Source organism: Chelon labrosus (assembly GCF_963514085.1).
Source record: "Chelon labrosus genome assembly, chromosome: 2".
Taxonomy (NCBI): Eukaryota; Metazoa; Chordata; class Actinopteri; order Mugiliformes; family Mugilidae; genus Chelon; species Chelon labrosus.
This window is the reverse complement of record NC_140338.1, coordinates 8,808,049-8,830,502: the sequence shown is the minus strand read 5'-3', so window position 1 is coordinate 8,830,502 and position 22,454 is coordinate 8,808,049. Positions and strand designations below refer to the sequence as shown.

Here is a 22,454-nt window from a genome sequence, read left to right as displayed (position 1 = left end):
CTGGCTGTCATTTAGCTAAAATTAGATAAGATATGTCGGAATAATTAATTATTTGAAGAAGCTCCATGGTAACAACCAAAACAAAACTGCTTTAGACATCTCATTCCCCACACCTACTGAAAATGTCATAAGATAGGAGCAAAAACAACACACAGATCCACACAGACTTAACGGGGAACTACTGTTTTTTACAACCTGGACCTTATTTCTGGCATAAAATCTGATTGTTTACTCACCCATGTAACTTTTGTGTAATTTGTAGTCGTTTGGGAGATAATTAGATGAGCGTATATCCCTATAGTGGGAGTGACTGGGGCACCGAAACGCAGCCTCTAAATAACGCATTATCTGCCGCGAAACTCATTCATTTCACCAATATTTTGTTATCGTACACTAGTGCTATTCCCCGTTGAGTCTGGAGTTACCTGTTATCATCATCCGGGGTCTGTAGATTGACCTGCAGACCCTGGATGATGTCTTCTGACCTGGATGATGTCATCTGTGAGTGTCGTGCACACCCGTGTCAGTCGGCTTGTTTACCTGTAATTTGCTGCTGCTATGGTTCGTCCACAACCTCGGAATTGGAAAAATATTCAGCCATGTTGTGAAAAACTAGCAACATGGCTAGAGTATGATAACAAAATATTGGTGAAATGAATGAGTTTCGCGGCAGATAATGCGTTATTTAGAGGCTGCGTTTCGGTGCCCCAGTCACTCCCACTGTATGGATATACGCAGATCTAAATATCTCCCGAAGGAATACAAATTACACAAAAGTTATATGGGTGAGTAAACAACCTTATTTTATGCCAGTGTACTAATGTACTAATATTGTGTACTTATATCATTGAGAGAGATCATTTACAGGAAAGAACAGAATGACACATTTCTCATCCCCTTCCTCTGACACTCTCTAGATTCCCAGTTTTCCTCTCAAGAACGACCCGGGTCCTGCTTCACTCCTCCAGCCATGGACCTCAGCCTGTCACCCTCCTCGCGCCACGCCTCCTCCCTCTCCCCATCTCCCTCCTCCCCGTCCTCCCCGCCTCCTTCCTCGCCCTTGGAGTCCCCCCACAGCAGCAGCAGCCCTCAGCCCCATCTCTTCTCTCGGGTGAGTCTCCAAGCTTTTCTTGCAGTATGCTAGCTGTACCAATGCAGCTTTTGCAGATTGTCCAGCTGTCGTAACACAAAAGTTGAATTTGCAATCTGATTCAGATAGTGAGATGGGTTCCTGCTGCACATCAAATGCCTCCACACACTGTGCATACGAACCAGGTGGACATTGTCGTTCTACTTCTGCTCTTATTATCCAGTGCCACAGTTTTATAAAATTGTATAATATCATCCTCTTGGCAATTCGTTGCAACATTTTATTTACTTTCTTGTATGAGCTTACTGAACGGAGAGTTGTATAAGTAAAGTAAACAGTTGATTAGGGCGTGTTTGTGTAAAGACTGGAAACAGCAGTGTGCGTCTGTCCAACTACAACCAAATCCTCCCAGCAGCACAAGATAAGTAGCTGATAGCTATATGTGTACAATACAAATCTGCAATTTTTAAATAAAAGTAACTGTGATTCCAAAATGTTCCACCTGCACAACTGTTTTAGTCAGAGTTGTGGACATTGTGGATCCAGAACTCAACTGTAGATGGCAGCAATGTGCCGAAATTGCACTTATTTTTCTTTGGCACAGTGATGTGGTGGTTAGCACTGATGCCTCACAGCAAGAAGGTTCTGGGTTCGATTCCTTCTGGGGCCTTTCTGTGTGGAGTTTGTTCTCCCTGTGTCTGCGTGGGTTCTCTCCGGGTACTCCGGCTTCCATCCACCGTCCAAAGACATGCTCGTTACGTTCACTGGTGATTCTAAATTGACCATGAGTGTGAATGGTTGTCTGTCTCACTATGTTAGCCCTGCGACCTGTCCAGGGTGTACCCCGCCTCTTGCCCCTTTGAGATCAAATTGGGCTGTATTTGGCCCCTGAACTAAAATCAGTTTGATACCCAAAGGAGTGCGTTTCTGACGATTTCACTTAAATGTGTATCATTCATGTACAGAACACATCTTTGTGCATCTCTCCTGTACTGATGCTTCACTGCTGCAATCTGATCCAATCTTTTGTTTTCAGGAGAAAAACTTGGTCAGTGTGTCCCACCGTCAGGGGATTGAAAGAAAAGACCTCTTGTGTTTCATAAAAAAATGCATTTCAGGGGAAATTGTTGTGTGTAGGTGTGTGTGTGTTCGCGTAATCAGTTAATCTTGTGTATTGCTGTGACCACAGTGTTCTCAGAATAATCCAGGCAGGGACTGATTGTGGGTGAATGCGCTCCACTCTTCTTCAGCGAGGACTGAATTGAATTGGGACGCGGGGAGTGAATCTAATTTGTCCGTGCTGTGTCTGCACACAGCGCACACAGACATCCAGTGACTGAACAAATCAAATTCTAGCCACGCTTGAATGGTAAAACATCAAACACACAGATTCACGTGTCAGAGCACCAAATGTCCTCGCTCGGCTCAGGCTGATCATTTAGCTCAGAAAGTACCTTTTGTAAACGGTCTCAAATGTGGAATATTTTTGTGCATAATATTTTCATTTAGTGTGAACGGCCATTATAACTTTAAACATCCAGAACTTCAGCTCCATTCTAGTTTTTGATACACATAGATTTCATCATTTCATCAATAAATATAGAGTACAAAGTACAAAGTTGTTTTTGTTTTTATTTTTTCTTAGTGCAGGAGCAATAGATTCCACTGTGATAATTATTCTTTTTAATGGTATTACCTTCCCCTGTTACCTCCGATAAGTCATTCCACATTTTACGTTAAATCTGAGATTCCACAGGGTTCAGTACTGGGCCTACTTCTTTTTTTCTTTTTCTTTTTTACACTGTAACAGGGCTGATGCTGGCATGCAAAATATATTTTTTATTTTTTTTATTTTCTTGAATCAACAAAACAAACTAACAACAGTCTTGTTACCCTCAAATGTCCTCTTCAATGCCAGGACTGGACTCGAAAAATCTTTCATAACACGGATTAGTACCACTTGAAGAACAAATATAAATATTTTACTGTCTGCCTGTTGTTTAGACAGGAAGCTCAGCCACAATTACATGAATATTATGACATGGTTAAAGTATTAGATTGTGACCTTTGTTCCTTTTCTCTCCATCCTCCCTGTCTTTCAGGATCATCATCGGGTTGTGGAAGGCAGAGCTTCTCCGCAGGGTTATCCATTTTATCTCCCGATTAGAAGTCCACCGAGGGGCTACAGCTTTCCCTCCTCCATGTTTATTGGTCACAACAGAGAGAAGCCGGTTTCCCCAGAGCCGTCGCTGGATGGTCAGCTGGCCTGCCGTTGGATGAAGGTACATATGACTGGCTTCACAGGTTTATATTTATTGCATATAAATCCCATTTAATAATTTCATTTGTTTGAGCTTGAGCTTCACAATTATTTGCCACATAAGATAAAAATTAAAACCTCAGCTGAGCATTGAAATAAAAGAAAATCATAGAGAGCCCAGTGTAATAGACTGCAACTAACACTCTGACCACTAGGGGGTGCTGAGAACAAACTATATAAACACAATTGAGTCTCAGTAAAAGAATAAGAATAAGAAGAATAAGAAAACCTTTATTTGTCCCACAATGGGGAAATTGCAGAACTTTTTTTTTTTAGAGACAACAAAAAGATATTATACTCAAAAATGTCTTAGTATTGCAATAATTGTAAAAAAATTACAGATACATACTAATTGAAATCATTTATTAGGCAATAAATAAATACACAAATTACATCAACAACAAAAAAATCTCTTGCTAATGTATAAAATGTAAGGATATGCTGCTTTTAGTATCTTTGGGGTGTAGATTGAGGAAAAAAATTGAGCTAATAATCTAAATGTGACTTGTGATCCAACTTGTTCATCAATATAGGATGCTCGACAATATAGAAGCTACGTGAGTTAACGAACATGATTTAAAAAAAATGAGGAAGAGTCGAGTACAAAGAGATTGTGAGAAGTTATCCAAGCTTGCCAGTCAAGTCTAGTGTTTAATAATAGTGTCTATATGAAGCAGACTGTGCAACTAGAGACTCTTGTAAATGACTGATTTTTTTTTTTTTTAACAGTTTTGTCTTGACTTGAGTAATAGAAAACCAATGTCATTTCACGTTTGTAACATCTCAAAAAAGCACAACTTACTGAGCCTTGAGAATTTAAAAAATCTTGCTTGTTTGATGTACAAGGTGTTACATGGACTTGCCCCACCTCTCGTGTCTGACTTTCTTAAAAAAAGTTCTCACACCTCTAGAGGGGACAAGAGGTTCTTTCTGTAAAGACCATTAAAATCTGGAACATTCTTCCACTCTCCATAAAGGAGTGTCACACATTACCAACCTTCCAAACTAACCGCAAGCAGAGCAAACCAGTCTTGTAACCATTGCCTTTTATCTTCTTAATAATTTACTGTCTTGTGAGGTGCTCTTATTGTGATTAATTGTCTCATCATGTTCTTGTGTGAACTGCCCAGGGGCTGTGGATCAAATTAGCATTGTTGCTATGATCCGGTATATTTACGTCTATTGCTGTCTGAATAGATGTTCATTAATGTGCACTGTCCTTATCAAATAAATAAATAAATAAATAAAAGTACATTTTTTGATAACATCTTGGGAGCGTGTTGGAATGCAAACTTGTCCTTTTTAACACGTATGACATGTTATTCCTTGAATTATGTTCTGTGTATCCATAAGATCAATCAGTTAATAGCAACAAAACTAGCTCTTAAGTTTGTATGGTGTTATAAAACGGTTTTGATGGCTCCAAGAAAACATAAAACTATTTCACAAGTAAAGAAACTATTAAGTAAAACAAACAATACGTCTTCGTGCGAAGTCTTTTACGATCTCTCTTCTTCTCCGTCTTCCAGTGCCACCTATTGTTTGACTCACTGCAGGATCTCGTGGATCATATCAACGACTTCCACGTAAAACCCGAAAAAGATTCCGGCTACTGCTGCCAGTGGGAAGGCTGTGCTCGGAACGGGAGGGGATTCAATGCAAGGTGTTGTGCATACAAGCTGTTATCGGTGAAATTATGATGTCCTGGTTGGGACAGGTGACTCCCGTGTTGTTTACACAAGTTGTAAATGGACAGGCTCACGCTGACTTAAGGGAACTGTGGTTGTGTGTGCGTGTGTGAAGGTGTGTAGTATGTATGACGTCCTCCCATAGCATGCACTGAATCACTACAAGCCATGTTTTAATTAAGCATTAAGTAAGCATTACATTAGTATTTGTCTGGTAATATCTCTTAGCCACCTTGTCAGGTAATACAAATACTAATATTAGTAGCCATGTCTTTAGTTAACAAATCCTATATGTGTGTGTGGTTGTAACTACAGGTATAAAATGCTGATTCACATCCGCACGCACACCAATGAGAAGCCCCACCACTGTCCCACCTGTAACAAGAGTTTCTCTCGCCTGGAGAACCTGAAGATACACACCCGCTCACACACAGGTGAGGTGATCTATTTATATCTCTAAATATATATATGTTTGCGGGACTGGTTTGTTCACTCCTCCGTAACAAATATTCAAAGTGGCGGGCCGTGCATTTTCAACCTAGGCCTCCAACCTTACATAAAACGCGTCTTAATACGATCATTATGACACCACAGCTATAGAAACAATCAACATCATACGGATACGCAAAAAATCAGGACGTTGCATCACAGAAGGGAATCTCATATAGCCAGATGAAAGCCTTTACTAAAGCAAGAAACTCACTGACAGAGCAATCCTGTCCTCTCTCACTCACCGCAGCCACAGCTTCGCCATGTACTGCACGTCAAATCCAGCAGAAGCATCAATGTCGAAAATATACACAAAAGACGTCACTAATTTTACTCACCAGAACTTAAGAAACAATGTAGAGTTCTCCTCAGAGCCTGTCAACCAAGGGTAGCGCTCATAGTCGCTGTCTTGAAAGTTTTCCCGGCTGGGTCAGGCTAGCTAGCTCCAGGATTGGGCGGCCTTTCCTCACAATATTCAGCTTTTCCTTCAAAGTCCGCCGTGAAAATGTCTTTCTAAGAAGATCTGCAACCAAACCGAATTGCCTTTCCACCTTCTGCCATCATGGGTTCAAAACGGAGCTATCAGAACGTCAATGGGGACGATTTGCCTGTGCAGCTTGCAACGGATGAACATGAACCGCTAGCTTGGCTAGCTCCAACCAGATGCCACGGAGAAGGCCTAATTGGTTAGAAGAACAGCTGCATTGACAGTGTTTTCCAAGCTTCAGCAGCCTGCAGGTTTAATTGTGAAGGCCAAGGCAGATTTCTTTGACTCAACACATGACGGCTGAAATATGATTGATACACTGCCAGAAGTCTAACCTACAGTATAGACAATAAAAGCACGCAGTAGCACACAAATTAATGTAAACCCCACAGGGAACTACCGCAACTAGAGGAAGTGTAGCACCCTATAATGTAATAATTTCCTGATAATGTAATAACGCCTGAAAATGTAATAAAATTTGCACTTAACTCGATCGAAAATGTAATAAAACCCAATAATGTAATAACTTAACCAATAATGTAATAAAATATCCTGACTGATATTGTAATAACATTTTTACCGATAATGTAATACCTTATTACATTATTGGGAATTTATTACATTTTCAGGATTTTTCTTTTTTTCTCAAAACTGATTATGTAATACTTGACAGATAATGTAATATATATGTTCATTTTCAGTCCAGAGTTCTACATTTTGTGTTTTGAGAATCTAAGAATGTTATATACACCGGATTTGAAACAACACAAAGACTATTGGGTTAAATTGCAGACCTTGAGTAGCATACAGCCATATGCACATGTGCAGATACGCAGATGCAACTACATCCTGGTCTTACTGAGAGGGTGATGGACTTACCTCCTTGGGAGACCAGAATTCCAGCTCAGATAAGCTTCTGAGCAGCACTGGAGACCCCAGGTAACTCTTCCCTAAACAAATCACTACCTCATGAAAACAACCACAAACCAACAAAACAACTTTCAGTAACACTTCATTTGAAGAGGGTATACATAAGCATCCATAACACCTACATACACATTACATGACACCTGACATAAACATAGGCCTACATATCCACTCATAAATGGTTATTATATCACTTTCAGTGTCAAATTGACATCTTACTCTATGTCAAGTGACATAGTGGTCAGCTGACATACTGTCATACTTATAGTATATTATGAGATTTATAAATAAAGATTAAGTAAAAATGTCAGCATCAAAATGACAAAACACAACTGACATAGTTATACTCCTTTTTGGGGTCTATACAGGGTTTCTGAAGTTGTATGTTGTTTCTAAGATTAAGGATTTAAATCCCGTTTTATTGATGTGTTCTGCAACGCTATCTGCTGGTAATGTCAGTAACATGTTTATATCGGATTTTCCATTATACAGTCACTAGTTTCGTTATAAAAATGATGCTTTTCATATGTTAATTTCAGACGCCGGCATCCTGGCCAATAGAGGGCCTGCAAGGGAGAACAGTGGTGGCTAGCTGAAAATATGTCCAGCAGCAATGAAGCGTTCTCTCTGTATATGATACTATGGGGCCGTGAACACAGCACTTAAGAAATCTGGTCACCTTACTATGTGACTAGTATATTTCTAGAATTGTTTCTCCTGTGCAATCACCTGCTAAATTTCAACTTCATACAGCAGTGCCCAGTTCTCAAGATAATTGAGCCACATACAGACAGTCAGAAATTCCTGCCTTTATATATATACAGCTCTGGAAAAAAATAAGAGACCACTGCAAAATGATCAGTTTTGCTGGTTTTGCTATGTATTTATTAAAATGAACATTTTTGTTTCATTCTATAAAGTGCTGACAACATTTCTCTCAAATTTGAAATTACAATATTGCCATTTAGAGCATTTATTGGCAGAAAATGACAAAATAACAAAAAGGATGCAGTGTTTTCAAACCTCGAATAATGCAAAGAAAACATTTCTTAAACAACACAACACTAATATTTTAACTTAGGAAGAGTTTAGAAATCATTATTGGTGGGATAATCTCAATCTTTAATCACAGCAGTGGTTTTTTATAATCTTCCTCATAAAATAAGATTTGGTTCAGGTGATCACCTGATCAGTGTCTCAGTAAGTAGAATGAGGAGGCTAGTGTTGGAATCGAACAAACACTGGAATTTTTTCCAGAACTGTATATAGATGAGGAACATGCAAAATGACCATGTCAATTGTCATGAAGTTCTGTCATTTTGATTTTTACTTAATCTTTATTTATACAAGTAAATCTCATAATATACTATAAGTATGACAGTATGTCAGCTGACCACTATGTCACTTGACATAGAGTAAGATGTCAATTTGACATTGAAAGTGATATAATAACCATTCATGAGTGGATATGTAGGCCTATGTTTATGTCAGGTGTCATGTAATGTGTATGTAGGTGTTATGGATGCTTATGTATACCCTCTTCAAATGAAGTGTTACTGAAAGTTGTTTTGTTGGTTTGTGGTTGTTTTCATGAGGTAGTGATTTGTTTAGGGAAGAGTTACCTGGGGTCTCCAGTGCTGCTCAGAAGCTTATCTGAGCTGGAATTCTGGTCTCCCAAGGAGGTAAGTCCATCACACTCTCAGTGAGACCAGGATGTAGTTGCATGTCCCTGCATATCTGCACATGTGCATATGGCTGTATGCTACTCAAGGTCTGCAATTTAACCCAATAGTCTTTGTGTTGTTTCAAATCCGGTGTATATAACATTCTTAGATTCTCAAAACACCAGGGTTGGGTCAGATTACTTTGAAATGTAATCCATTACTGACTACAAATTACATGGCAATTTTTGTAATCAGTAACGTAATCAGTTGGATTACCAAAAACATGTAACGTAATCTGATTACTTTTAGATTACTTCAATAAATATGCACCTTAAGTAAAAGACACCGTCACAGAATTGAACAATGAATTCTCTTTTTATTTTCCTCTTTATTATTTCATTACATCTAAGAAAACTTTTTGTTCTCAGTAAAGCTGAGAAAGCATTCCTTTGTGAATGAACTAAAAACTGTATTAACTAAAAACTTTAGATTTATTACTAAGTACTTTCTTTACTCTGAACATATCCATTTTTCAGACCATATCCTCATATCAACCTGTTTAACTCTTTTCTCACATCATACTGAATGTTTACAACTAAAAACATTCCTAAAACATTTTTCTATCTTTTCTCATATTTCTCTTTCTGAACATTTCTCATAACATATCCACAACATGTCTTTCAAAATCTCAAAATAAGTCTGTAAATAAGTCTGTAAACATATCATAGAACAAAAGTGAACATGTTCTTTTTACAACATATTTGGATTTTTTCATGCCCAGGCTGTCATAAACAAGTTGCATTGTTTGCATGATAAAATGTAATCAGGTAATCCCCAACAATGTAACTGTAATCTGATTACACAATTTTTGTATTGTAATCTGGGTTGATTAGAGTTACTTGATTTTTGTAATCTGATTACGTAATCCAGATTACATGTAATCCATTACTACCCAACCCTGCAAAACACAAAATGTAGAACTCTGGACTGAAAATGAACATATATATTACATTATCTGTCAAGTATTACATAATCAGTTTTGAGAAAAAAAAATAAATCCTGAAAATGTAATAAATTCCCAATAATGTAATAAGGTATTACATTATCGGTAAAAATGTTATTACAATATCAGTCAGGATATTTTATTACATTATTGGTTAAGTTATTACATTATTGGGTTTTATTACATTTTCGACCGAGTTAAGTGCAAATTTTATTACATTTTCAGGCGTTATTACATTATCAGGAAATTATTACATTATAGGGTGCTACAAGGAGTACCGGTCCGCTTCAACCACTTGCGCTGACATCTTATAAGGTCCTCGCAGAGGTCCCTGGAAGCCCCCTCAAATAACACAAAGATTTCTTCTTAAGCCACAAATTAAAGAGCATTGCGTACATCAGTGTCTGCAATGAGTCTGCCTGTAATCATCATCGTATACAGTTTACCAGTTCTACGCCTGTGGATGCTTTAGTAGTAATAAAAACATAAATGTATTCCTTACAACCGGCGGATTCAGTTCATCACATTTAATTTGGGGTTCATCAAATCCTGAATAAAGGGCAGTGGTCTCTCTTTCAAACCAACAAAATGGATGCTTACCCTCTCACTGAAATCACCCTCCTGACAAGTTCCCTCACGATGCAAAGCGTTGCATTTCAAAAGATGCATACAGTGCCACTGCCCTGCCTCCGCTGGCATGGTCACATCACAAGCTGGTGCTGTTAACACCTGAGTACGTAGGAGGTGGAGTCAGGAGGCTAGCGACACTCTGCTTCGCGGCCATCAACTGGAACGTGCTCGGCCGGCCCCACGGGAATGACATAGACATAGCCTGTATCGCGGACTATATCAACTTCTGTGAGGGTACGGCAATCCCAACAAGGACTGTCCGCTGTCATCCTAACAACAAGCCCTGGATCACCAGCCAGATGAAGGATCTGCTGAACAAGAAGAAGCAGGTCTTCATATGTGGAGACAGAGATGAGTTGAAGAGGATACAGTGGCGACTCAAAGTAAAGTTGAGGGAGTTTAAGGTCGCCTACAGGAGGAAGCTGGAGGCCAAGCTCCAGCGGAACATGCGCAGAGAGGCATGACTCTGGTCACTGGCTTCAACATCAAAGCCAAGCAGCAGGGCACTGTTGTACTGGTTTTGCAGGAAGTGGAGGCTGCATTTCCCTGAAGGATACTGTTACAGGAGCAATGCTTACTAATTTGACATGATTTGACTTCAATGACATGTGAGACAGCACGATGTTATTGTAAAGGGTGTAACGATTGAAGACTGATAAGAATGTCCCAGCCCATTTTAATTTTACAAAAGATGCGTTGGCAAGAGCTGCCACACATGTAACAAACTGTCAAACATGTCCTGTCTTGCTTTGTTAGAATAAATCTGTCAACGTATTTTTTTATCTCACATTCCGCCCTCATGATCAAGAGACAAGCTGCTTTGTTCCAGGTTTAGTTCCTCAGAACACGTCTTTTATTCAAGACAATCATCAATCATCTTCATAACAACTTAACTTCCTTTGCGTGAATTAGCTTAAACATTTTTAGAAGTTTCTGTCATTTATATGTCTGTGAAGGTTTTCAGACATCCAGATCATAGAATATCCACACAAAAAAAGGTCTGAAATCTTCTGAAATCTATTGAATTTCTCCAGTAAGATGTTTCTTCAATAAAAGTCCACCTGCTCTTGTTTGTTTTTGGTTGTATATGATTTTGCTATTTCCAGTTTGATGTCAGCTTTAAAAAAAGCTCCCCCTAGTATTACAGTTGTCCCCAGACTGGCAACGGGTGACTAGTTGATTTTGGAGGTGATTTACACCAATCAGCCACAACATTAAAACCACTGACAGGAGAAGTAAATAACACTCACCATCTTGTTACAATTCAATGTTCTGCTGGGAAACATTTGGACCTGGTATCTGTGTGGATGTTACTTAGACATGTAGCACCAACCAGACCAGTTACCCCCTGGGATGATCCACAGAGGCCCCTCCCCTCAACCCATATTACCTAAAGGCCCCTATTGACAACATTTTGTAGCCAGACACCACAGGACACCCTCAGAAGGCCCATGTCTGTTCTCTGATGAGTCACAACTGTTTTGGAGGCAACAAGGTAGACCGACACAACATTAGGAAGGTGGTCATAATGTTACGCCTGATCGGTGTTTTCACATCACACATAGATGTTCTTCTCCTCAATCCTCCAACATATTATTTCATTATGTTATGCCTTATTGCATGGTTGCATAAATGCAGGTTCCTCAGAACTGAGTTACCGCTCATAGCCAACAGCCCTTAGCCTGCATTGGTCATGTAACTGATCATTCTGACAGAAATGTCATTTTCTTGAGAAACAGAAGATAAAAGAGATAATCCCTCAGAGATATGTGTCCTTACCTTATATATTTTTTGTAACTGTATACGCTTTCCTAAGAAGACCACCAACTACTTGCTGAAATCATAAAAGTCAACAATGAGCAGGACACTGCAACAAAAACAGGATCTGCTTGATGTGCACTTCAGGACCAGCCTTTGCACACCCCTATACAAAATGTAATAATAGTTTGCATACAGCCTAAGGCAAATATATTGTGTCTCAATGGAGTGTATAGACCATATTAAGAGAAGACTGCTACACCCAGTCCATCTGTTATTATTGTCACAGTCTTCTATTGTGGTTTATTATTCGTTTTTGTGTATTTGATTTGCATTTTTCACAGTATGTGTGAAAGGTAAGCAAAATGATGAACAAAAATTGAATTTCAGATACCTTTTTTCTTTCTTCTTGTGACGTGAAAAATCGAATGGACGTACACGTGGCTTTGTGTGGATTCTTATCGTTCATCACACACTGTAGCGGCGTGTTCATGCCAAAGGACTTATGCATAGCTAAAGCAAACAACAGAGCAGCCCAGATACTCACTGAGATTAAGTAGTGAATCACTGAGCTAACTATGATGTAAATTATTGTGTGGCACTAGGCCTCAGGAGGCAAATTAAATAGTTTGTTGATTGAGCAGAATGAAATCTTAAAAATCCAATTAATCTCATGAAACCCTTCTGCAACTAGATGGCTGTGCAAAATCAATCACACGATTCTCTTTACAAGCACATAAGCAGTTTGTAAACGGTTTACCTACCCACTTTATTGTGTCAAATGTTCAAATGATGGATAGCTGTTAATGAAGGCTAAAATGTGTATATTAAAATGCTGTGTATAGACTCTGTTCCCTACAGCTCCCCGTAACACTGCTTCCCCTCCGTCTTTGTTAATGAGTCCAAAATTGTGTCAATGGAGGCAGCCACTGGGGATTGTCAAGAATGAACTCTACAAGATGGTTAATGTGCCTGCTGTGTGATTGTCAGATGAAAAATGTTGAGCAGAAGATGAGTGGCTTGATGCATTTTAAAGAGTCAGTTCACCCAGATCTCACATACCTCCTACTTTATGTGGTAGCCCAGTGATTCTGTCCAGCGCCATGCTATAGGCCCTTAGAACCTACCACTAGTACTTTGAGCTAAATGTGAACATGCCATTGATCAGCATAATACATAATATTCATTGCCACTCTCTTTCAGTGTTGGGAACGTTACTTTAAAAAAGTAATTAGTTATAGTTACTCACTACTTGTTCCAAAAAGTAACTGAGTTAGTAACTGAATTACTCTACAATAAAAGTAACTCGTTACCAGGGAAAGTAACTATTTGCGTTACTGTTAAAAAAAAAAAGTTGCTATATGTCAAAGAATTTGGATTTTTCTGAGCAGTTTTCACAAGTCAGTTGAAATGGGTAGAACAGACAGGTGTTTGTACATAACTTTCGATATTTATATATATATTTTTTATATTTATATTTATATTATATTTATATATATATATATATATATATTTATATTTCGATAGGGTTTAGACGGCGAGCTATCATCTGTGGTGGAGGTATAGGTGTTTTTGGCCACTAGCTTTGTAGATGCGTGTCGTTGTGTGATGCTTAAATTAGAGTTGCTTACATGCACGTTCCTCCCTTTGACCACAATGAATTTTTTTATTTATTGATGTAGTGCTTATATCTCCACCTTGAAAATGCCAACTTTTCATCGGATTGCTCCTGACTCGCCGTCTCTGTTGCTTCATCGAGTCTCTGTTTCGCTATTGTATGTGTGTATGGCGCGTGTGCTGGCATTTGTGTAAAAACACTGGCTCTGATTGGCTACCATGAAACATGACTCTGCCTTAGCCAATCATAATCGCTTACCTCGTTATTAACCCACCTCCTCACTAGCGGTGAGCCAGGGGTGCGTTCGGATTACACAGTTTATTCAATCAATGCATAGTAACGCACCGCATTTAACGTCCAGTAACATTAACGGCGTTGTAACGACGGGAAAAGTAATTAGTTAGATTACCCCGTTACTGAAAAAATAACGTCGTTACCTAACGCCGTTCTTTTAAACGGCGTTATTCCAAACACTGCGCTCTTTCGTAGGTAAATACGCTATCGTGTTATTGTTCTGGCCCCCTTGATATCAAACTGGGCTGTATGTGGCCCCTGAACTAAAATGAGTTTGACACCCCTGGGTTAGAAGAACAGCGGCATTGACAGTTTTTTCCAAGCTTCAGCCGCCTGCAGGTTTAATTGTGAAGGCCCAGGCAGATTTCTTTGACTCAACACATGACGGCTGAAATAGGATTGATACACTGCCAGATGTCTAACCTACAGTATAGACAATAAAAGCACACAGTAGCACACAAATTAATGTAAAACCCACAGGAAACTACCGCAACTAGAGGAGTGCCGGTCCGCTTCAACCACTTGCGCTGACATCTTATAAGGTCCTCGCAGAGGTCCCTGGAAGCCCCCTCAAATAACACAAAGATTTCTTCTTAAGCCACAAATTAAAGAGCATTGCGTACATCAGTGTCTGCAATGAGTCTGCCTGTAATCATCATCGTATACAGTTTACCAGTTCTACGCCTGTGGATGCTTTAGTAGTAATAAAAACATAAATGTATTCCTTACAACCGGCGGATTCAGTTTATCACATTTAATTTGGGGTTCATCAAATCCTGAATAAAGGGCAGTGGTCTCTCTTTCAAACCAACAAAATGGATGCTTACCCTCTCACTGAAATCACCCTCCTGACAAGTTCCCTCACGATGCAAAGCGTTGCATTTCAAAAGATGCATACAGTGCCACTGCCCTGCCTCCGCTGGCATGGTCACATCACAAGCTGGTGCTGTTAAAACCTGAGTACGTAGGAGGTGGAATCAGGAGGCTAGCGACACTCTGCTTCGCGGCCATCAACTGGAACGTGCTCGGCCGGCCCCACGGGAATGACATAGACATAGCCTGTATCGCGGACTATATCAACTTCTGTGAGGGTACGGCAATCCCAACAAGGACTGTCCGCTGTCATCCTAACAACAAGCGCTGGATCACCAGCCAGATGAAGGATCTGCTGAACAAGAAGAAGCAGGCCTTCATATGTGGAGACAGAGATGAGTTGAAGAGGATACAGTGGCGACTCAAAGTAAAGTTGAGGGAGTTTAAGGTCGCGTACAGGAGGAAACTGGAGGCCAAGCTCCAGCGGAACATGCGCGGAGAGACATGACGCTGATCACCGGCTTCAACATCAAACCCAAGCAGCAGGGCACTGTTGTACTGGTTTTGCAGCCAGTGGAGGCTTCTGCATTTCCCTGAAGGATACTGTTATTGTAATGCTTACTACTTTAACATGATTTGACTTCAATGACATGTGAGACAGCACGATGTTATTGTAAAGGGTGTAACGACTGAAGACTGTTAAGAATGTCCCAGCCCATTTACAAAAGATGCTTTGGCAAGAGCTGCCACACATGTAACAAACTGTCAAACACGTCCTGCTTTGCTTTGTTTCAGATATCCAAGTTTGAGGGTTAGGCAGTACATATAGCATTACCTCATTTAACTCTTGCTCTTCTGGATAAACTGAGAGACTGAGAGACAAACAGAACACTAAGAATACTAAGATAAGAATAAATCTGTCAACGTATTTTTTATCTCACATTCTGCCCTCATGACTTGTATTACCTTTATTTCTACTTGTATTACCTTTAATTCTCTTTCTCTATGCCTGTGACATGTAACTGCTACAAGAGATGTTGCCAAACGAAATTCCGTTGTATTGTCATACAATGACAATAAAGCGTCTATTCTATTCTACTAAAGATAAAAATGTCGCCTGTCAGTGTAAAAAGAGACAAGCTGCTTTGTTCCAGGTTTAGTTCCTCAGAACAAGTCTTTTATTCAAGACAGTCATCAATTATCTTCATTTCAACTTAACTTCCTTTGTGTGAATTGGCTTAAACATTTCCAGAAGTTTCTGTCATTTATATGTCTGTGAAGATTCTCAGACATCCAGATCATAGAATATCCACAAAAAAAAGGTCTGAAATCTTCTGAAATCTATTGAATTTCTCCAATAAGATGTTTCTTCAATAAAAGTCCATCTGCCCTTGTTTGTTTTTGGTTGTATATGATTTTGCTATTTCCAGTTTGATGTCAGCTTTAAAAAAAGCTCCCCCCAGTATTACAGTTGTCCCCAGACTGGCAACGGGTGACTTGTTGATTTTGGAGGTGATTTACACCAATCAGCCACAACATTAAAACCACTGACAGGAGAAGTAAATAACATTGACCATCTTGTGACAATTCAGTGTTCTGCTGGGAAACATTTGGATCTGGTATCTGTGTGGATGTTACTTAGACATGTAGCACCCACCTAGACCAGACCAGTTACCCCCTGGGATGATCCACAGAGGCCCCTCCCCTCAACCCATATTACCTAAAGGCCCCTATTGACAACATTTTGTAGCCAGACACCACAGGACACCCTCAGAAGGCCCATGTCCATTCTCTGATGAGTCACAACTGTTTTGGAGGCAACAAGGTAGACCGACACAATATTAGGAAGGTGGTCATAATGTTACGCCTGATCGGTGTATGCACATCACACATAGATGTTCTTCTCCTCAATCCTCCAACATATTATGTCATTATGTTATGCCTGATTGCATGGTTGCATAAATGCAGGTTCCTCAGAACTGAGTTACCGCTCATAGCCAACAGCCCTTAGCCTGCATTGGTCATGTAACTGATCATTCTGACAGAAATGTTGTCATTTTCTTGAGAAACAGAAGATAAAAGAGATGATCCCTCAGAGATATGTGTCCTTACCTTATATATCTTTTGTAACTGTATACACTTTCCTAACAAGACCACCAACTACTTGCTGAAATCATGAAAGTCAACAATGAGCAGGACACTGCAACAAAAACAGGATCTGCTTGATGTGCACTTCAGGACCAGCCTTTCCACACCCCTATACAAAATATAATAATAGTTTGCATACAGCCTAAGGCAAATATATTGTGTGTCGATGGAGTGTATAGACCATATTAAGAGAAGACTGCTACACCCACTCCATCTGTTATTATTGTCACAGTCTTCTATTGTGGTTTATTATTCGTTTTTGTGTATTTGATTTGCATTTTTCACTGTATTTCAGATGTCAAAACAATCTTTTATTCCTTCCATTTAGTTACTTTTGTGGGGGGTTTGTTTATTACTTGAAATATTCATTTGCAAATTAGTTTGCTTGTCAGGAGAAGTATTTCCCAGCTTTTGAAAGCACTTTCAAGCTAAGATGACAAACATCTAATAAGGAATTTCTTGCATAACATACTGGTGGCATGGAGTTTGAGAATATGAATGTTAAAATTTTAGTGTCTTACAGCAAGTTCAATTATTGGTTATGGAACTGTATCCAGCTGTTTTGGTGCTTGACCCACAGAGACAAAGTTATTTCCAATAACCTCGGGTTCTGTGAGTATAAACATAGCTCTCTAAGACCTGTCACTACTGGGTTTATCCCTTGCACAGTCTACAAGATTTTCTTCTTTACCTTGTAAAGCATTACGCATAACTCTCTTAGAAGCTCGCAGTGGGTGCCTGAAGCGTGAATCAGTGAAGAAAGGACTGTGCATGAATGGATAAACAAATTAGAGACAACTCTAAGACGCTGCAGCTAATAAAAAAAGAAAACAGATAAACCACAAAACTCAGAAACTAACACAATTTTTTTCAGATTTAACCTGAAAAAAAGTCACAACGCCTTTCTTTGTCTCTCCCTAACATCTGTTTTCTCTTCTTCCAGGGGAAAAACCCTACATCTGCCCATATGAAGGATGCAGCAAGCGCTACTCCAACTCTAGCGACCGCTTCAAGCACACTCGCACCCACTACGTGGACAAGCCCTACTACTGCAAGATGGCAGGCTGCCTGAAGCGCTACACGGATCCCAGCTCTCTGCGGAAACACATCAAGGCCCATGGGCACTTTGTTGCCCAGGATCAAAGCAGTTCCAGCAGGCTGGGGACAGGGCTCGGTCTCGGTGCCCCTGAACTGCCGCCTGTAGGCAGGGCTCATGTCATCATCCCTGGGACTGCTGCAGCTCTCCTTGGGGGCCTCGGGACCTCTTTGCCACTCTCTGCTTTCTACCACGCCAGAGCCTTAAGTCACCACGGAGCACCTGTCTTCTCCATAGGTGGAGGAATAGGCAGTGGCGTGGAGCCACTTGGCCTTTCCGACTCCCCCCTGTTGCACTTCGGACTTTCAGCCGCATCGATGCTGGGGCTGGGAGCTCTAGGAGGGCTGGGGCGGTTGGCAGGGAAGGAGCCAGTGGACGAAGAGGAAGACGAGGAAGGAGAGGTGGAGGAAGTGTTGAACTTGTCTGCCGGGGTGGCAGCCAGACGAAGTGACCCCTTGTCCTGGGTGGTTGTTCCCTCAAGGGCACTCCTCCTCAAACCAGCTGTTGTCAGCTAGAAACTGTACTCAGCAGTGCATAGAGCCAGGAGTGTGTCTTTGTGTTTTCCTCTTGTAAATGGGTATGCATTCCTATATGTCTGGTTTTGATGCAACAGTAGTGGAAAATATGTGTTTGTAGCCTATGTGTGATCACAGCCAAAGATACGTCTGTCATTCCTGCCTTTAAACAACAAGTCAGGTGACTGAGTACAGAGGCCTTTATAATGACTGTACAAAACCAGTTCTTTGAGTACTGGGCTTTCTCACGTTTCTCATGAGCTTTTTTAGAGTTTATAATGTCAGTTCACCCATATCAGAAAGGAAAAACGAACATACCATGTACGGTACTGTATCTAGTCATGGAGATCCATTTTCATTTCATGACTTTGCAAAAGTCGGCTTTATTTGTACCATGTTACAGTGAGAGGGGCAACTTGGTTCAGGACTGGCACATTTCTAGCAATGCGAAGGACAACAGTGCTGCGTGGTTGTTTCAGGTTGAAACATGTAAACAACTTGGATTGCCATGATCTTTCGTACAGACATTCCAGGACCAGAGGGTCAATTATTTGACACTGATGATCTTCAATCTGTTATTCAGTACTTTGTTTTATTTTTGCCAAACTCTCTCAGCTCAGCTATTCTTCAGTGGTAGGTAGCAGATTTCTGAACGCTAACAATGCTTAAATATTATGTATTATGCTGATCAATGGCATGTTCACATTTAGCTCAAAGTACTAGTGGTAGGTTCTAAGGGCCTATAGCATGGCGCTGGACAGAATCACTGGGCTACCACATAAAGTAGGAGGTATGTCTGATCTGGGTGAACTGACTCTTAAAATGCATCAAGCCACTCATCTTCTGCTCAACATTTTTCATCTGACAATCACACAGCAGGCACATTAACCATCTTGTAGAGTTCATTCTTGACAATCCCCAATGGCTGCCTCCATTGACACAATTTTGGACTCATTAACAAAGACGGAGGGGAAGCAGTGTTACGGGGAGCTGTAGGGAACAGAGTCTATACACAGCATTTTAAGATACACATTTTAGCCTTCATTAACAGCTATTCATCATTTGAACATTTGACACCATAAAGTGGGTAGGTAAACCGTTTACAAACTGCTTATGTGCTTGAAAAGAGAATCGCATGATTGATTTTGCACAGCCATCTAGTTGCAGAAGGGTTTCATGAGATTAATTGGATTTGTAAGATTTCCTTGTTCTGCTCAATCAACAAACTATTTAATTTGCCTCCTGAGGCCTAGTGCCACACAATAATTTACATCATAGTTAGCTCAGTGATTCACTACTTGATCTCAGTGAGGCTCTGGGCTGCTCTGTTGTTTGCTTTAGCTATGCATAAGTCCTTTGGCACGAACACGCCACTACAGTGTGTGATGAACGATAAGAATCCACACAAAGCCGCGTGTACGTCCATTCGATTTTTCACGTCACACGAAGAAAGAAAAAAAAAAAAGCTGTGTTGACGCAACTGAATGTAGGTTTGAAGTGAACTCTTTTGCTTGACATTTATCTTTGCTCATTCCTTTCCCTATTAATCAATTGTGGACAATGGTCTCGACCGGATCAGCCCTGCCTTTTAAATACATGACATGATTCAAGTAGGACCTAGGTAGACAAAGGTGTGTATTAGGCAATAAGTACACATTTGCTTCCGATGAATGGTAAGACACGAAATTGTACAAGAAGCTAAATAATAGCTAAAAAGCAGTCCCTCAAGTATTTCTGCTGAGGAATTTTTGACAATGGCCACCTATGGCCAGAATCCGTACTGATGTATCTTGTATTCTTGTTTGCACATTCATGTATTGTAATCAGTATTTCAGAGGTGTCCAAGTGCCTTGTGTTTCAACTGAGATATCGCACAGCCTATGAAAAATATTTACACAGAAGCAAAGTGTATTAAATGAACTTTTCATCACATTTTGGGGAAACTTTGGAAACCACCTGACAGCAGATGTGATTTGTACATCAGGGCTACTACAACACTTACCAAGGACTTCGCCAGCGTTGATGACTATGACAATGACTCTATGTCAATAAACACAAGAAAGAAAAATCTATCTCTTCTGCCCGTGTCTTTGTGGCGGGACGGTGGGGGAGGGGTGAAATGTTTTTAATAAGCAGGTGCCGCATTTGTACTTGCCAAATTATGCAAGAACGTGTTTATTTCTCTAACTTCACCATAAAACTTGTTATCCCAGAAGATACTGTTAAGAGTAAATTCGAATTGAGTGACAAACCAAACACTACATTATAAATATACACAAATACAGTATACAGAACACACATTGTGGACTATTGCAACAGAGCTATTTCTGTCTTCAGCGTGCCCTTTACTGTCTTTTTTTTTTGCTAAAACCTCTACAGCAACACTCCTAAAGGGAGACAGACAGACAGACAGACAGACAGACAGATAGATAGATGTCATAACTCCCAAACATACCACTTTAATTGCGCTGAAAATGCCTTCTACAATGACAAAGCTGAAAGGCAGATCCTGCTGGAATGCCTGTGCCGCATCCTTAATAGGGAACTACTGTTTTTTACAACCTGGACCTTATTTCTGGCATAAAATATGATCGTTTACTCACCCATATAACGTTTGTGTAATTAGTGGGAGTGACTGGGGCACCGAAAAGCAGCCTCTACATAACGCATTATCTGCCACGAAACTCGTTCATTTCACTAATATTTTGTTATCGTACGCTAGTGCTTTTTCCCTGGTGAGTCCAGAGTTAGCTGTTATCATCATCCGGGATCTGTAGATTGACCTGCTAGTTTTTTTTCAACATGGCCGAATATTTTTCCAATTCTGAGGTTGTGGATGAACCACAGTAGTAGCAAATTACTTAAGATGATGACATCATCTGGGGTCTGTAGGTCAATCTACAGATCCCGGATGATGATAACAGGTAACTCAACGGGGAATAGTACTGGTGTATCATAACAAAATATTGGTGAAATGAACGAGTTTCACAGCAGGTAATGCGTTATTTAGAGGCTGCGTTTCGGTGCCCCAGTCACTCCCACTATATGGATATACACTGATCTAATTTTCTCCCGAACGACTACGAATTACACAAAAGTTATATGGGTGAGTAAACAATCGTATTTTATGCCAGAAATAAGGCCCAGGTTGTAAAAAACAGTAGTTCCCCTTTAAGGCTGAATGTTATATGCAGGAACTTTTGGGGATGTCACGGGAGTTGGCAGGTTCTGATTGTAATTCCAAAATAATTCTACATCGGAACAATTCTACGGGAGTCCTGGATGTGTAGGACTATATAGTTTATGGGGCGAATTCGTCATTTGCGGATTAGCTGCTGTTTATGAGCTGTTGTATAAAGGAGGAGGAATCATAAAGACTGCGGCATTAAAATGTAACAACCTCAATTTATGCTTCTGGGGTGTGTAAGTTGTGATAACTGGATTTTAATTTATTTGTCCATGGTTTATATGATGTATGTTTACTCAAATCCACTGATCAGTAGTGATAGTTCAAAAACAATAAAAAAAACAATTGTACAAGGGAGAAAGTATCAAGTCTGACAGCCATGATAAAATCTTTCACTTCAGTTTTTAAGTTGAAAACGTCCTCTAAAAACACCTTTATCACTGGTAACTGTTAATATCTTTTACAACCGACGTGGCAGTGGAATCTAAATATCATTCTTCTTCAATGCCAGCCATTTTGTTGTAAGGAAAGTTAACACAATGCGGTTCAGATGACGTGTATGACTATTATTCTTTTGTCCATCATCACATTAAGTCCCGCCCATACAGGATCTGGTTGGCCCGGCATAATCAGTTCCCAACAGAGAGACTCCAGAGGAAAATTCCACAACAAACACTGTGTGGGAAGGCAAGTTGTGATTAGCTTCTAGGCTAACAGCACAAGAGAG

The 22,454-nt window shown here is 40.1% G+C and overlaps 1 protein-coding gene across 1 annotated transcript in view; it reads left to right on the top strand.

The window, feature by feature from the left end:
- Positions 1-20,589, top strand: part of LOC311507629 (zinc finger protein GLIS2-like) — a 41,057-nt gene extending 20,468 nt beyond the window's left edge. Inside the window, exons 3-7 of the mRNA XM_084572046.1 lie at positions 918-1,111; positions 3,193-3,372; positions 4,940-5,073; positions 5,414-5,532; positions 17,873-20,589. Of these exons, the coding sequence (XP_084428172.1) occupies positions 918-1,111; positions 3,193-3,372; positions 4,940-5,073; positions 5,414-5,532; positions 17,873-18,540 (1,295 nt within the window). The 3' untranslated portion in view covers positions 18,541-20,589. The remainder of the gene's footprint in view (positions 1-917; positions 1,112-3,192; positions 3,373-4,939; positions 5,074-5,413; positions 5,533-17,872) is intronic.
- Positions 20,590-22,454: the final 1,865 nt, after the last annotated feature.